Genomic DNA, 18814 nt, shown 5'->3' with positions numbered 1-18814 from the left:
TAATCAAATATTACAAAGAATGAAGCACATGCCAGTTACATCTTGATGCGGAACAAGCTCTAAGTTGTAACCGAAACCCCATGTAATTGAAAAAAAAAACAACCAAGATGCAAGATCAGTGTATTTTTTAAAAAGTAAAGAGTGTTCTGCTCTTCCTTAGAATGTAGAAATGTAACAATGACTCAGACAATGTAAGAAATCATAACTTTTCTCAAACCCATCAGAGATCTGAGATTGTAAAGCAAACAGATGACATGAATTCTAGAGAGTGACAAAGCCCTCTGAGGCGAGGTTCAGCTCACAAAATAATTCAACATTGGCAAAGAAGAAAGAGATGAATATCAAAAATATTGGTAAGAAGAAAGCAGATGAAATGTTAATGAATTCTAAAAGACTGTGTGAGGGTCAGCACAGCAGTTTAGAAAAATTAGGAACTCCAGAGAGAAGTTCTTTTCTATGGGCTTCCTTTGGGAAGTCAGGACAACTGGAGATACAGCAGAGAACCAAAGAGCCCCACTCAGTGGTGCAGGTGTGAAGCAGAGAGAACAGCTCAGAAATCTGCACACTCCTCTGGAGAAGGAAATGGCAGCCCATTCCAGTACTCTTGCTTGGAAAATCCCACGGATGGAGAAGTGTTGTAGGCTACAGTCCATGGGGTTGTAAAGAGTCAGATACGACTGAGCGACTTCACTCACTAGACTCTTCTTTTACACAAAGCAAACAGCACAAGCTACAAGAGAAAGGGGAGAAACATATCCTGTCTGCCTCTGAGATAAGGCAAGAAATTTTGTTGCTCCAAAAGCTCAGGCAAGGACTCACTGTTTCTGCAAAAAGATTAGAAGCAAAAGTTACCTGCTCCTAGGAAAAAAAGAAGGAGGTGAAAACCTTGAGAGCAAATCCCTGCACCAATATTAAGCAGATTTCTGAAAATGCTGGGGAAGGGGCTGGAAAACTCTACTGCACCTAAGACAACCGGATGCTTGGGGCTGGTGCACTGGGACGACCCAGAGGGATGGAATGGGGAGGGAGGAGGGAGGAGGGTTCAGGATGGGGAACACATATATACCTGTGGCGGATTCATTTTGATATTTGGCAAAACTAATACAATTATGTAAAGTTTAAAAATAAAATAAAATTAAAAACAAAAAAACAAAAAAAACAAAAGTAAAGTCTGGCTATCATGGAGAAGGAGGTAGAAACATTAGGAAAAAACCCACTTCTGAGACTCAGGCACACAGAGTTTGAGAATGAAGCTGCACAAGAAAATCAAGAGCTATGTTTCTATACCCAACACAATCCTACAACCAAATAATAAACAACAGCAATTGACTATGGAGCAGAGAGATATCCCTTACCTCATGGCATAGCAAAGAGAGGACTGATGAAACCAGAGGATGGAGCAGAAATATTGAGGAAAATCTTCCCCAAACCTCACCCCACACAAAACAAAGACAGTGGCAAACCAAAGCTAAAGGAACCTGAAGTTAATAGTGACTATGGAAACAAAACACCCAAAATGAGCTTAACTACCAACTGGATTGATGTCACCCTCCATGTTAACAGTCTGACAGAAAGGGAGACATGCCTGTTTCTTAACATAAGTACTACTTAACTCTGCCTTTACTGTTTCACAATACACAATGTCCAGTGTTCATTCAAACATTATAAGACACCCAAAATTGCAAAAATAAATATGTCAAGTGATAAAGAAGTCAATAAAAGGGAGGCTCAAGGGTGGTGGTGGGGGGGAGATATACGTATACTTATAGCTGATTCATGTTGTAATATAGCATAAACAAATACAACATTGTAAAGCAATTATCCTCCAATTAAAAATAAATAAATGAAAATTAAAAAGAAAACAAGTCAATAAAACAGAGCCCAGAGATGACCCAAGTGCTAGAACTCTAAGAAATAAGTTTTATAATATCTATGATTAACAGGATAAAAGATCTAATGAAAAAGGCAGACAACATGCATGAATATTTGGAGAATTTCATTAGAAAAACAGAAACCTTATAAGAAAAGCATATGGAAATCCTAGGGGGAAAATACCACAGATGAAAATTAATATTGATAACATTATTAACAGATGGACACACCTGAAGAAATGTCAGTAATATTACAGATAATTAATAGAAATTACTCAAACTGAGACACACAAAAAAAACGGAGTGAAAAATAAAAAGGAACAGAAAATCCTGGATCCATAAGACAATACTAATGGTCTAAATTTTCTAGTTTTTCTAAACTGCTGTGCTGACCCTCACACAGTCTTTTAGAATTCATTAACATTTCATCTTCCCCAGCATTTTCAGTGATATATATATCCATATATATAACTGTAAACTCCCAAGGAGAGAGAAAAAAAGGAAGAAGAAATATCGGAAAAGAAAGATAACAGCTGAGAATCTGACAAAAATTAAAAAAAAAAAAACAAAAACAAATCACAGATCCAATATATTCATATTCATTAAGCAGAAAAAAAATACAAAAAGGAGAAGAAAGGAAGGAGGAAGAGGAAGAAAATGAAGAGACAGGGAGAAAAAGAAAAGGAAGGAGGAGAGGGAAGAAGAGGAGAAAGAAAGCAAAGAATCAAATTTAGATACATCACAGTTAAACTGCCAAGAACTAATTAAAAAAAGGACATTTCTGAAGGCCTTTAGAGGGAGGAAGAAAGCATGTCAAGATGAAAAAGAAGATAATCACAGCAGACTTCATACAAAAGACTATGCAAGTCAGAAGACAATTGAATGAGATCTCTGAAAGTGCTGAAAGAAACAGAAAAACTCAGAATCCTATACCCACACAAAAGTAACTTCTAAAATGAATACAAAATAAATTTCTCATCAAATAAAAGTTGACAGAAATCACTGCCAGCAGACCTGCTAATACAAGTAGTATTAAAGGAAGTTCTACAAACAGGAGTATAATACCAGAAAGAAATCTGGATCTAAACAAATGAACAGTATTGAAAATGGTAAAAATGAGGTTAAATGTATTTTCTATGATTCTAACCACATAGAAATAAAATTAACTACATAAAGCAAAATTTGTAACAATGAATTATGGGTTTTATACATATAAAGGTAAGTAAAATGTACGACTACATGAGAGGTCAAAGAGAAAAAAGTGAACAAAGAATAAATGGAACAAATAGAAACAATTAGAAAAATGAAAAGTTTAAATCCAACCATACCAAAGGCTACAATAAGTACAAATGGTCTGATCACTCCTAACTAAAGGTAGAGATTGTCAAAGGGTATTTTTAAAAGCAAGACTCAATTATATGCTTTCTAAAAGAAACCAATTTAAACATAAAGACACTGATAGGCTAAAAATAAAATGGTGGGGGGAAAATACCCCATGCAAACACTAATAAAAAAAAAACTGAAGTGACTATTAATATCAAAAAGAATTTAGAACAAGGAATATTACCAGGGATGGAAAGAAAATCACATAATAATAAAGTTGTAAAGTCATCAAAAAGATATAACAATCCTAAATGTATATGTATATAACAACATAGCTTCAAAGTACATAAAACAAAACCGATAAAACTGAAAGTAGTCAAATTCAAATTTATAGTTGGTGACATTAGCACTTGATAAAAGAAGTAAACAAAATCAGAAGAGACATAGGACTTGAATGAAGAAACCAAAGGGAAATTAGAACATATTTTGATGAAATGAAGTTAAAAACTCAACTTCTCAAAATTTGTGGGCCAGGGCTAAACCAGTACTTAAAGAGAAATATATATCACTAAATTCTCAGATCCACAGACTAAGCTTCTGGCTTACAAAAGTAGAAAAAGAACAGAAAATTAAACCCAAAGCAAATAAAGGAAGGATAAAATAAAGAACAGAAATCAGTAAAACTGAAAACAGAATAACAGGGAAAAAAATCAATGAAATCACAATCTTGTTTGAATATGATAAAAACAACTGACAGACCCCTAGCTAGATTCATCAGGATATAAAAAGAGAAGAAACAATTATCAATTTCAGAAATGAGAGAGAAAATATCATTACAGATGCTATAGCCACTAAAAGAATAACAAAGGAATCCTATGAACAATTTTATACCATTAAATTCAGCTTAGAGAAAATGGACAGACTCCTTGAAAGATTCAAACTGCCAAAGCTCGCTCAACAGTAGGAAATCTGAGTAGTCTTATATCTATTTTTACATCAATTTATATTTAAAACCTTCTTACAAAAAAAATTATAAACCCAGATGGCTCCACCAGTAAATTTTACTCAACGATTAATGAAGGAAGAATAGCAAACTCTCTGAGATGATGAAAGAAAAGGAGATACTTCCAAACTTACTATATGAGTCTAGCACTACCCTGATAATGATACTAAAACCAGTATTTCTACTTCAGATGATGAAAACTTTCTCGAAGTGGATAGTTGAGATAGTTGTAAAACACTGTAAATGTACTTAATGCCACTGAATTGTACACCTAAAAATGGTTAAAATGGTAATTTTTTGCTGTGTATGTATATACAGGTATTTCACATTTTTCAAAAGTTTATGTCACTTTGCTTTTATGAAAGACATGCACTAGTACCTGTTTTTGCTAACTAAAAGAAATCCAAAGAGGATTTTCACTTTTATGGAAAAACAAAAAATACCATTCAGTGTTTTACTTCACAGCTAGCCATTACTGAGGCAGCACACACCAGGAGCAGTGAGAGTGGCAACTATATTCAGTATCTCAGCATCCAGTCACCACGGCTTTGAACCGTGTGTGAGAATCTGTGTTCTGTCTGGATTTATTTTGTCCATTCATTAGCAAGATGAGTCCTAAGGTAATTGCTTCTTTGTATCAGGCCATTTTGGCTTACAAAAGGTTTCACAGGAATTGCTTTACTTTCAGATAGTGGGGGAAACCTGTATCACATAAATTTTAAAAATCCATCAATTAAAAAAAAATTCACCATATCCACAAACTAAACAGAAAAATCATGTGAATATCAACAGATGCGGAGAAAACATTCGGCAAAATTCAACATACGGTGGGGAGACTTCTCAACAAAGCAGGAACACTAGGAACTATCAAGCTGATGTAGAGCATGTATAAAAACCTACAAGCATCATGTATATAACAGCAAAACACTGAACAATTTCCTTGTAAGATCGGGAACAAAGTCAAGATACCTGTTTTTCTGTTTCAACAATCAACCTTCTATTCAACACTGAATGGGATGTTTCACTCAAGGCAATAAAGCAAGACAAGTAAATAAAAGCATACAAATTAGCAAGAAAAGAATAAACTGTCTTTATTAACAGATAACACAATCATCAATGCAGAAAATTGCAAAAAATCTACAAAATAAGCTACTTTAACAGATAAGTCAGTTCAGCAAGGTCACAGGATGCAAAGTCAATATATAAAAACAACTGTATTTCTATATGCTAGAAAAGAAGAATTTGAAACTGAAATTAAAAACCAATGCCATTACTAATAGCACCCACAAACATGAAACATTTAGGGATAAACATAAAAAATGTGGAAGATATTTCTATAAAAAAGTACAAACACTGCTGGGATATATTTCAAGAAACCTAAATAAACAGATCAAGATCTTGTTCAAAGGTTGGAAGACTCAATATTTTTAAGATATATTAATAAATGCAAACATGATCTATGTAATATTCAACACAATCTCAAAGAAAAATTCCAACTGGATATTTTTTTGGTAGAAATTGATTTTAAAATTTATTATGAAAATATACAGATTAGCCAAAACAATTTTTTAAAAGTAGAACAAAGATGAAGTTCTTTATCTGATCTCAAACCTTATCCAAAAAAGGTACACTCTACATACAGTTGTACAGTTAAAGAACAGACATACAGATTAACAAACAGAAAATCTAGAAACAGATCCACACATAAGTGGTCAACTCATTTTCAACAAAGGTCTAACGAACTCAATGGAAAAAGCATTAATCTTTTAAACAAATGGTGTCTGGACAACTGGACAACATATGTAAAAAAAGGAGAAGAGAAGACAGAAAGTGAGAGACAAGAATCTTTTATCTGATAAGGCACTGGCATCTAAAATATATAAAGAACTTTTATAACTCAATAATAAGAAAGTAAACCAGCCAATTTTTTAAAAGACAAAAATTCTGAACAGATACTTCAAAGAAGAGATACGAGTGGTAAATAATATATGATGAACTAGTCAGCATTATTAACTAGGGAAAATGGAAATGAAATCCAATAAAACAACATTAAACACCTAATACCATCATCAAAGCTATAAAAACTGACAATACCAAGAGCTAGAGAAGATGTGGAGTAAGCAGAAATCTCAAACATTGCTTGTGGAAATGAATATGCTACAACCTCTCTGGAAAACATCTTGTTTCTAATAAAGTGGCATGTGCACTATTATATGAATATGTACCTAACAGGCTATATTAGAGAATATATACAGTCAAGATTTGTACATGAATGTTTATAACCACTTTATTTACAATAGCCTCAAACTGAAAACCTAAATGTTGGTAAAGAATACAACAATAACAAACAGAAAAGATACATGATAACAAATGATAAACAAATGATAAATGCAACAACATGGATCAATCTCAACAATAAGGGTTGACACAAACGGCTACATAATGTACCATTCAATTTATTCAACGTTCTGGAAAAGGCAAAACTGTACAGACAGAAATCAGATCAGCGTTTGTCAGGAGCTGAGGAAAAGGAAAGACATTTACTATAAAATGGCATTAAGAAACTGGGGTAACAGTAATGTTATAAATCTTAATTGTGATGTGGTCATATACACACACTTGTCAAAATTCATTAAGCTGCAATTCACTAAATCTTAATGTTTTTAAAGTGGAGATATATTAGTACATACATGCAGAATATCTTTGTGAGGACATTTATCTTCTTTTTTTTTTAATCCTTATATAAGATTGACTATATTCAGACACTATTTTAAATGATGTACAAACATGGGAGATACCTTTAGGAAGAGACCAAGTCTGAGGGTTTCGGGGTAAAGTGAAGCTAATTTTTTCTTCACTGTTCACTCTTTTGCACTTTTAAATTCTTCCATGGACAGAGGAGCATGGCAGGCTATAGTCTATGAGATCGCAAGAGTCAGAAACGACTTAGCAACTAAACTACCACCACCATCATCACTCAGTTACGTACATACCTTGATTATTTTTTTAAAAAGCCAACTTTTCAAAAGGTACTTTTAAAGATTTATTTTTATAATTGCTTTTGTCACATTCTCAAAAGCTCTTCTTATTGACAAATCAAGGAATTAACTAACTCCTCTTACTTGATCTTTGCAGCATACAACTACCACTGTTTTTATTTTTGGCTATGCCATGCTGCTTGTGGGAATCTTAGTTCCCTGACCAAGGAATGAACCTGGGGCCAGGCCAGTGAAAGCACCAAGTCCTAAACACTGGACCACCAAGGAAGTACCAGGCACCTCTTCCGTAAAGTCTCTTCCTACTCTCTTTTTTACAGGTATTCTTCCTTTCTGTATCCTCCATGCATTGTATCGGCTACTGAAATCTTAACACATACACTTAAGAAGCATGGCTGGCGTCTTTTCCCTCTCCTCTCTACACCACTGCCCTAGCTCAGCCCCTCAGTATCTTTCACCTGAACAATTCTGCTAGCACTGGCCTCCCTGCCTTCAGTCCCATCCTGCCCGCATCCATTCACTACATTACTTATGGGGCTGTCCTACGTAGAAAGCAAACCAGATCATGCCATTTTCAAGCTCAAATCTCAAATGAGTAATTCAAAAGCACATTACTTCACATAAAAATAGTCATCTCAGCTACTCCTGACTTTCCAGACTCATCTTCACATACCTAGAATTTTAATTATACTGTAACTTTTGTTACGTGATGTAAGCTCCTCACTCCTAACACTTACTGGTCAGTTTTTTGAGTGCAGGGACCAAATTCCAGTCATCTTATCTTCAGTTTTAAGCGTCTGGCATTTAGTGGGTGTGATGATTAATTTTATGTGTCAACTTGTCTGGGCTAGGTACTCAGATATTTGGTCAAACGTTATTCTGGGTGTTCTGTGAGGGTGTTTTTGGAAGAGATTTACATTTAAATCACTGAACTCTAAAGAGTAAAAAAACTGACTCTCTAGAATGTGGGTGGGCCTTGTCAGTTGAAGGCCAGCAAAGGCTGACCTTCCCTGGAAAGAGAGGCAGCTTGCCAGTCAATGGTCTCCAGACTCTGTAGCTCCTTCCTGAATCTCCAGCCTGCTGGCATCCCCAGCAAATTCTGGAGTAGCCAAGCATCCAAAACTTCATGGGTCGATTCCTTAAAATAAGTCTCTGTGTGATACATACACATACACACACACACACACATGCACACTCCCTGTGGGACTCTGTTCCTCTGGAGAACCCTAACTAGTAACACAGTGGGTATGCAAAAATATGTTTTTCTAATTAATGAAATTAATGCTGGTGTTTTGTTGTTTTATTTTCATTTAACTTACAAATAAAGATCTACGAGATTTATTCTGACATATTTTTATAAATCACTTACCAGTTTTAAGTCAATATAAATGTGTTAAGTTAAAACAACATATACACAATGTAAGAACTACAGAAATTTGAACACGTGTTAGGTTTCATGTTACAAATACTTTTAAAACAAGAAAACACATTCACTAGCCAGGTTATAAAAACAGAACTGAAATCTCCAGTGATATCACACAGATAAATAATGTTTAATCACTCAAAATAACTGCCTAGATATTTACAGCACCTTAAAAAGTGTCTCTAAGTATTTTTTAATAGATAATTTCATTTTTACTCCAAACTTCACAAAGATGTTCCTGCAGAAACTGAAAATATCCCTGAAATAGAATCCGTATGCGAGAAAATGGCATGGAAAAAACCGTATTGTTTATGACAGAAATAATTATTAAGCTTGTTTTGGGAATGTTCATACAAATGAAATGTTTAATAAAAATAATTTCTACATATGTATAGATAAAATGATAATTGAATACAATGTGAAATGAAGTCAGTTCCTGCCAAGTTAACTGCCAAGTCCTGAATTCAGGGTTCTCAGCTTCTCTTGCAATGCAGGCAGGTGTTAATGATGTCATTACCTGCTGCAGAAGAAACAGGGGACCATGAACACAAGTCTTGGCAGAAAATAAACACCCTCTGAGTTTACCTTTAATTTAAAGTAAATAGAAAAATCAGTTTATAGAGTGTCTGTCCTATATAGCTCCTGCCCTAAAGGGATAACTCAGGATCTTTATTTCCAGGGTTTTCAGCTGTACTGCAGAAATAAAGGCTAACAACCTCCATTCTTAAAAAGCACAAATTAAAAAACTGGGTATATATATCATTAGTCAGTATGGTAAAACTTACTACACTGGTACTAATATTATATAAAATATATACAATTATACAGCAAATTTTTAATATTTTCTAATTGTAAGATTATAATATTTTATTGTGACCCCTAAACAGTGGTTATTTTGTATCAGGAGAATCTGTATCTTTAAAGATATGAAGATAAGAGTACCAACTTGGCAAAGTTAAAACTTGACATCTACTTTACACTAGTTAAGACAATACTGAGTCAAGGAACACTGGAACAGAACTTGCTCATTATTTTTATACTCTGACAGGACAGAACTTATCCGTGTAAATTTAACTCTCACCTTGTCAAGCTGATCTTGAAGACTAGTGGATGCTTTATAACCAAGTTGTAACAGCATGGCTTCCGCAGCATTTTTTTTGGCTATCTTTTTATTAGGTCCTGTTCCAGTAGCAACTTCATTCCCTACCTTGACCTGGTAAGAATAAAGTAAGAAATGTAATGACAGCTGCTTTGGTAACAAACATTAACATCACTAAGCAATGTATTCTGCTCTCTAGCATTCAAAAATATAAAGTTCAGTCCATAATAAAATAGCAATTATGGTCCCTTTTATATTTTATATATATATATATATATATATATATGAATGCATACACAGAGAAAAGTATGGAAATCTGGTCCTCAAAATTGAGGACATTTTGAGGGGTTATGTCAGGATGACAGAATCTTCAGTTCAGTTCAGTTCAGTCGCTCAGTCATGTCCAACTCTTTGCAACCCTATGAATTGCAGCATGCCAGGATTCCCTGTCCATCACCAACTCCTGAGGCTTGCTCAAACTCATGTCCATAGAGTTGGTGATGCCATCCAACCAACAGTCTTAGAACATTTTTATTTCCTTACATATTTCTATATTCTTTGATTTTTAAACAATAAACTTATTTATGTAAGCAGAAAAATAAAATTCACATTGTAGAGAGTTGCTTATGACTACATTTAGTATTCTTCACTTAAATTAATAAACTGAAAAGGCTAAAATTCACATTGTTGCCATTTAAAATAATGTTAAAATGCGCAGAAAACCTGAATACCCATTTCTCCAAAGAGGATACGGAGATGATCAATAGGCACATGAAACGATATTCAGCACTGCTAATCATGAAAATGAGATATTACCTCAAACCTGTCAGAACAGCTATCATCAAAAATATCCCAAATAACTAATGCTGGCAAGGATGGGGACAAAAGGGAACCCTTGTACACTGCTGCTGAGAATGAAAATTGGTGCGGCCACTATGGAACACAATGTGGCAGTTTCTCCAAACAACTAAAAACAGAATGGGGGGAGGGATAAATTGGGAGAATGGACTAGAGATATATACACTACTATACATAAAATAGGTAACTAGTGAGGACCTATTATATAACACAGGGAACCAACTCAATACTCGTAATGACCTACATAGGAAAAGAACCTTGCTAAGTCACTTCAGTCGTGTCTGACTCTGTGCGACCCCGTAGACAGCAGCCCACCAGGCTTCCCAGTCCCTGGGATTCTCCAGGCAAGAACACTGGAGTGGGTTGCCATTTCCTTCTCCAATGCATGAAAGTAAAAAGTGAAAGTGAAGTCACTCAGTCGTGTCTGACTCTGTGTGACCCCATGGACTGCCGCCTACCAGGCTCCTCCGTCAATGGGATTTTCCAGGCAAGAGTACTGGAGTGGGGTGCCATTGCCTTCTCCAAAAGAACCTTAAAAAGAGTCAATATATGTATATGTATGCTTCCCAGGTGGCTCAATGGTGAAGAATCTGCCTGCAATGCAGCAAACGCAGGTTTGATCCCTGTGTCTGGAAGATGCCCTGGAGAAGGAAATGGCAAACCACTCCAGTATTCTTGCCTGGAGAATCCCATGGACAGAGAAGCCTGCTGTACAGTCCATGGGGTCACAAAAGAGTCAGACATAACCTAGCGACTAAACAACAACATGTATATGTATAACTGATTCATTTTGCTGTACACTTAACTATACTCCAATAAAAATCATTAAAAAAAAAAAAAAAGGAACTACCATATGTCCCAGCAATTCCACTCCTGGGTATATATCTAAAAAAACCAAAAACACTAATTCAAAAAGATACACACACCTCAACGTTCATAGCAGCAATGTTTACAACTGCCAAGATAAGACACAACCTCAGTGTCCATCAACAGATGAATGGATAAAGAAGATGTGGGTAATTATATACACAGTGGAATACTACGCAGTCATAAAAAGAATGAAAAATTTGCCATCTGAAACAACATGGATGAACTTAAAGGATATTATGCTAAGTGAAATAAGTCAGAGAAATACAAATACTGTATGATGTCACTTATACGTGGAATCTAAAAATACAACAAACTAGTAAATATAAAAAAAAAAAGAAACAGACTTACAGATATAGAAAACAAACTAGTAGTTACCAGTGGGGAGAGGGAAGCAGGGAAGGGCACTATAGAGGCAGGGGATTAAGAGGTGCAAACTATTATATATAAAATACGCTATAAGGATATACTATACAGAAAAGACCATATAGCCAATACTTTATAGTAACTATAAATGGAATATAACCTTTAAAAATTATAAATTATTATACTGTACCCTTGTAACATATACTATTGTACATCAACTATATACCAATAAAAAATCTTTAATCCAAAAAAATAAATTTAATAAATTATATAGTTTACAAAGGATTACATTAAGTAGTTTCTGAAGAGTACATATAAAGATTAATACAATACTGTGGTTAAAAACAAAGACTTCTGAGTCAAATTTGGGTATGAAATCCAACTCCATTATTTCCCATGAACTGATTCAAATTATTTAATATCTCTAAGCCCCAGTTTTTTCACTAGTAAAAGAGTGGTAATACAATGACCTAACAGTGTTACTCTGAAAATTAAACAAGAAAATGTATGTAAACTACAGTGTGTATTATAGCATAATTGCTCAATAAACGGTAGCTTTTTATCATTAGAACTATCCCACAGTTCTCTTTTGTGAGCAAGATGCACACATGTATGTACATCCATACATTCAAATATACATCAGTCATCTTATATCCACATGTACATTTCCTGAGCTGGGTAATGATTTTTTAGTCATGTATATGCTGAGATAACATAAATATAAAAATTAAATCAGCAAACAAAAAAGGAAAAAAATTACATGAAGAAATAGAAAATACACAGTGAAAGTGGGATTTATTTTTACAGATTATTCTCAGTAAGTGATAGAAGGAGCAGACAAGAAGATAATCACAATTTTGGAAATTAAAGAACGTAATCTAAATAATCTATGGGCAAAGAAGACATCTCACTGGGAATATTTTAAATAAGTAATAATGAAAATGCAATATGTCAAAACTTGAAAGATGCAGCTAAAGAGGGTGTAGAAGAAAACGTATAAGCCATAAAAGCTTAGAAAGAGTAATGAGCTAACCATTCATCTCAAGTAGTTACTAACAGCAAAACAAATCCAAAGAAACAGAACATTAAAAACAAGAGCAAAAATTTAGAAAATATAAAACAAAGTACAACAGAGAAGTTCAAAAAGCCAAAAGCTGGTTCCCTGAAAAGACTAATACAGTGGTAAACCAAAGGTGAGACTGACCAAGAAAAAATAAGAGAAGACACAATTAAGAATGAAGATGGGAGATTATGAACCTTCCGTAGCATTACAAAATAATAAGGGATACTGAATAACTCAGCTAACATTTTTTAATATTTAAATAAAATGGAAAATTTCTAGACAATACAAATTTCCAAAACTGGCATAGAATAAACTCCTAACTATATAAATCTATAACTACAAAAGAAGTTAAAACCACAATTTAAAACTTTTTCACAACGAAAACTTCTGAGAGTTTTTCTAGCAAGTTCTACCCGATATTTAAGGAAGAATAATGCTACTCTTACAAAAATGCATCCAAGAATAAAAAAAAAAAAGAGGAGTCCATCCCCAATTATTCAGTGAAGCATCACTTTGGTTTCAAAATCCAACAAGAAAAGTATAAGAAAAAAAATTTAAAGACCAGTTTCATTCATGAACATAAATGTTAGTTTAAACCATGTAATAGTACACTGAACAAAGCAATGTGAAAAAAAAAGAAAAATAATGACTAAGTTAAGTTTATTTCAAAAATGTAAGGTAGGTCTAACATTCGGAATTCAATCAATCAATGTTATTTGCTATATTAATCAGTTAAGGAGACAAATCATATGATCACCCACATAAACTGAACAAGAGCATTTGCAAAAACTCAATGTTCATTCATATTACTCAGCCACAAAAAGGAATGCATTTGAGTCAGTCCTAATGAGGTGGATGAATGTAGAGCCTATTATAAAGAGTGAAGTAATCAGAAAGAGAAAAACAAATATCATATATTAACACATATATATAGGATCTAGAAAGATGGTAGTGATGAACCTATTTGCAGAGCAGCAGTGGAGACACAGACATAGAGAAGAGACTTAAGGACATGGCTGGGGAGGGGGAAGGAAGGAGAGGGTGGGATGTATGGAGAGAGCAATATGGAAACATACATTACCATATGTAAAATACAGAGCCAATGGGAATTTGCTGTATGACTCAGGGAACTCAGACCGGGGCTCTGTGACAACCTAGAGGGATGGGATGGGGAGGGAGGCGGCAGGGGTGTTCAAGTGGGAGGGCACATAGATAAACCTATGGTTGATTCATGTTGTTTGGTAGAAACCAACATACTACTGTAAAGCAATTATTCTTCAATTAAAAATAAATAAATTAAAAAAAAAATTTTAAAGGATGTCTTAACAGCTATCAGAAATTTTATAGTTCAGATCTGTGCAATGTTTTTGAAACATTTCATCTTGCTTTTTCTGCTGAAACCACATCATAACAAATCAACAGTAGTCTTATGGACCCCACTTAGAAGCACCGATCTAGTGCCTGGAGTTAGATGAACATGCACCACCTTCCGTATCTGTTGGCCTGCTCCTGACCCGAACAGCAGGCCCTATATACAAAGTCTTCAAGTCCCTGGCTAGAGCCAGCCTCTGCTACCTGTTGTTTTTTCCAGTGCTTGGTTTGTTCCCTGGCTTCACGAGACCCTGTGCTGTTGCTGGAAAACTTGAAGCTGGAAAGCTGCTCTGAGGGTCAAAAGACTTGCCAAAGTAAATGGCAGTGAAAGATAATGGAGAAGCAAAAAAATGTTTCAACTGTTTTCACAAGCTATATACCTCTTCTCATTCTCATTCAAATCTTTGGCTCCTTCATCCTTAAATCTCAGTTATTGCCCAAGCCTGAGACCCTCTGCCTCTAGGTTCCTGTTCTTGGGACAGGGGGTTCCCATCACAGCAGTCATTTTAGATCTGAGTCTGCTGGCTTTCCATCTGACCTACTCTGACACCTAAAGACTTACTTCCAGAACAAGTGCTTTCAGATTCATTTTTCCTATTCATTCGCCCCTTGCCTAACACGAGCTTTTATAGTTCCATAGTTCAACAGTTTGTGAGTAGCTGGTTACCCCAGAGTTATTTGTTAGGACTGAAAAAGACCACTGTGCTAAAGGACTTTGGTTCCCTGCCAGCACTTACAATGAGCACTCAAAAAAAAAAAAAAATTCACTGCATTATAAAAGTCAGTAAGCATGTAAATGGGCTTCCATGGTGGCTGAGTGGTATAAAGAATCCACCTGCCAATGCAGGAGCCACAGCTTCAATCCCTGGTTCAGGAAGATCCCCTGGGGAAGGAAATGGCAACCCACTCCAGTATTCTTGCCTAGGAAATCCCATGGACAGAGGAGTCTGGTAGGCTATAGTCCATGAGGTTGCAAAAGAGTAAGACATAACTTAGTGACTAAATAACAACAAAGCATGTAAGTAAACTTCCAAAAGTCATCTTCCTAGAAAGCTTCCAAGATTTATGACTACTGTAAGATTTTTACATTAAAATGTAAATTTTTCTACAAAGAAGCTCAATTATTTTACTATGCAATAATTTTATGATGACTAGATTTTTGTCTTTAAACAAATCATTTAAATTAAATCCTCTGGACTTCACTGGCTGTCCAGTGGTTAAGACTCTGCACTACCACACTGGGGGGGCATGGGTTTGATCCCTGGTCAGAGAAGGCGATGGCACCCCACTCCAGTATCTTGCCTGGAAAATCCCATGGATGGAGGAGTCTCGTAGGCTGCAGTCCATGGGGTCGCTAAGAGTCGGACATGACTGAGCAACTTCACTTTCACTTTTCACTTTCATGCATTGGAGAAGGAAATGGCAACCCACTCCAGTGTTCTTGGCTGGAGAATCCCAGGGACGGGGGAGCCTGGTGGGCTGTGGTCTATGGGGTCAGACAAAGTCGGACACGACTGAAGCGACTTAGCAGTTAGCAGGGAACTAAGATCCCACATGCCATACAGTGCAGTCCCCTCCCCAACAAAAATTCAAGATACTATTTTTTAAAATAATAATAATAAATTAATTCATTAATGAAGTCTACAAAAAACTAACAAGAAGTCTGGTAAAATAGCATTTACCAAAAAATTAATGAAATTTCCTTAATATATATTTTTTAAAACTTGAAATCTTAAAAAAAAAAACCCAAACCTGAGATCTTAATCACAGATAGGTAGAAAAATTAACATATGACATATAATAATAAAATGTGCAGATACACAATTAATTTAGTTATCATTATTTTCTCTTTGAAAAATTAAAATACCCCTTTCCAAAAAAAGAAAAAATTTCCTCTGGACCTAAATGCCCAAATAGTGTCACTGGAAATTTTCCTTTACCTAGTAATCAATACAAGTAAGGACATCCATTTTATAACACACATTTATTTGTGGGGTTTTTCTGGTGATAGACAAATATGAGCATATTATCTTTAGATCGTTTACTTCCACATTCAATAATAATGATTCCATTATAACAAATGATAACATTGTTTAAGCAGTTTATACAAAACCCTTTACTTTGATGAAGTTACAGCAGCACTGTAATGAATCCACTGGGGCTTTCAGAAGAAGGAAAAAACAATATGAATTCAGTGTGAAAACATTTAAAAGCACAGCCAAATGTTCCTGTTTGACTAGAATGTTTATGAATACCCATAAAATGGAAGCTGGCCTAAGATATTCTAAATTCCTCTTTCAAAAGGGGTATTCGGTATATTCCACAGGAAAGGAATTGTTTAATAAAGTCAAAGCCAGTTTTTATTTGTAACACAGGTCTAAAATGTGTGTGTGTGTGGGGGGGGGGGTGTGGATCTTTTTTCCCTCAAGTTTTGGAGTTCAAAAAATACTTTCTAGAATTCCTCAAAGTTAAGAATGTAAAAAGAAAAATGGTGCACATACTTTACAAAGTAAAAAATACTAGAACAACACTGCTCTGGGTCCTAATGACATCTAGAAAACCACGTGTTTAGTAACCACAGCAGAATCCCTCCTCCTTGGACATCTAAGTTAACAACCATGGTTTACTTGAAACTACAACATAAGTTTATATCTCCAACAAAAGTCAAACATACTAGCTCTCAGTCAGGCAGGCAACAAATATACCTCATAGGTTTATAAGATCCTACTATACACATTCCACCATATTGGGTACTGTGAGATAAAGAAACACGGAGGTTATAAATTAGTCAGGAAGGTAAAACTCAGACATGCACAAGAAGTTAGTCAACGTGAGATACCATGTTTGAGTCTAGATGTCTGCCATATGGTCAGCACTTAATTAACATCTGTTGATTGTAACTGGGTTATATCAAACGTGAGATCCACAGGTTTGGCTGGAAAAGCTTCTTTGACAAGCCTGTTGTTGCTCAGTAGTGTCCGACTCTTTGCAACCCCATGGACTCTAGCCTGCCAGGCTCTTCTGTCCATGGAGTTCTCCAGGCAAGAGTACTGGAGTGGGTAGCCATTCCCCTGTCAACCCAGGAATCGAACTGGGGTCTCGTGAATTGCAGGCGGATTCTTTACCAGCTGAGCTACCAGGGAAGCCCATAACCTAACAGAAACAATTGGGACCATAAAGAGAATTTAATATAGACTGGGTGCTAGAGGATTCTAATGAGCCATACCTAATGCAAGAAAAAGTAAAAACCTTCCATGTGTTTTAGAGTCACACACTAAGCATATAGGCTAAAATGACATGTGGTTACAAATTAGCTTTAGAAAACTTCAGAAGAAGGAAAACAAGAAGGGAGGAAGGGAAGAAGGAAAAATTGATAGCCAAAGCCAAGCACAGCAGAAATCTTTACTGTTGTTTTTGGATGATGGGCATAGTCCCCAAGAAGCCGTTATGCTCTTCCATTATACTGTCCTTTATTGTGTACTATTAAACATATCCATCCACCTTTGGATATGCTTAAAATTTTCATAATAAAAAATGAAAGGTTTCTATGATATTGAGACTTGAGTTGGTAAATGAAGATGGGACGACCCAGAGGGATAGTATGGGGAGGGAGGAGGGAGGAGGGTGCAGGATGGGGAACACATGTGTACCTGTGGTGGATTCATTTTGATATTTGGCAAAACTAATACAATTATGTAAAGTTTAAAAAACAAAATAAAATTAAAAAAAAAAACCACACACACACAAAATCCTATTGTCTCATACATAAAAATAAATAAATAAATAAATAAATAAATATCATCAACACTAAAAAAAAAATAAATAAAAAATAAAAAGGAGGGCATTTCAGGCATTCTACCTCACTCCCAGTCCCCACCCCTAGACCAATACACCAATAAACTCTTCAAGTTTCCAGGCTGTACAAAGCAGCACTTAAATCTCTCAGCAACTCAGAGCCCCTCTGTGCTCACCAAAGTTAGGCAGCCAGCTATCCCTCTTTTCTCAATTTCTCCAACGACAAGCAAGCTCATGCTCTTGGCCCTGTTTCACCTACTACCTCCATCCTTCTAAATCATGTTTCTAATTCCATCTGTCTTTTATTCCCAGTAGTTAACAGACTCCAGCTGCAAATTGCAACACATTAAGTTAGAGATAGGCGTTCTCAATGATGAACTCTGGGTGAGCTCATAGTCCCTTTGAAACCTCACACTCTCCAGTCTGACATGTCCTTGACACTTGAATGTTCCAACCAAGTTGGTAGATGGATCTGGAGGGAATGAACACTTTAAGTGTAAACAGTTTTATCTTCTACTATTAATTCCTAGTCTTCCTTCCCACCATATCTTTATTCTAGCCTTAGGATTTCTAAATGTTTTCAGTAGTTTAAAAAAAATCTTTTAATATGAAAGTGAGACATACTTGCATCACAAATTCCCGACGTCGCGGCATTCCTCTTTCTGAAAGCAAAACGTAATCTGGCTCCTTTTCCTTTTTGGCCTGTTGAATCTGAGCCAGGCGGCTAATGGGGTTCATTCCTTGACCATATTCTGGTCCAGCCTAAAAAATAATTGAAG

General features: G+C 35.5%; 1 protein-coding gene across 10 annotated transcripts in view; it reads right to left on the bottom strand.

Annotated features, from left to right (window-relative positions):
• The window catches only part of STAU2 (staufen double-stranded RNA binding protein 2), a 305674-nt gene that overhangs the window by 170592 nt on the left and 116268 nt on the right, over window positions 1–18814 (bottom strand). For all 10 annotated transcript variants that reach the window (XM_045162802.1, XM_045162800.1, XM_045162797.1 and 7 more), the window contains 2 exons: window positions 18660–18797; window positions 9698–9829 (listed from right to left, as the gene is read on the bottom strand). In XM_045162802.1, the coding sequence (XP_045018737.1) occupies window positions 9698–9829; window positions 18660–18797 (270 nt within the window). The remainder of the gene's footprint in view (window positions 1–9697; window positions 9830–18659; window positions 18798–18814) is intronic.

This window comes from Bubalus bubalis, chromosome 15, assembly GCF_019923935.1.
Source record: "Bubalus bubalis isolate 160015118507 breed Murrah chromosome 15, NDDB_SH_1, whole genome shotgun sequence".
Taxonomy (NCBI): Eukaryota; Metazoa; Chordata; class Mammalia; order Artiodactyla; family Bovidae; genus Bubalus; species Bubalus bubalis.
The sequence above is the reverse complement of the archived record's forward strand: the minus strand, read 5'-3'. Positions and strand labels throughout refer to the sequence as shown.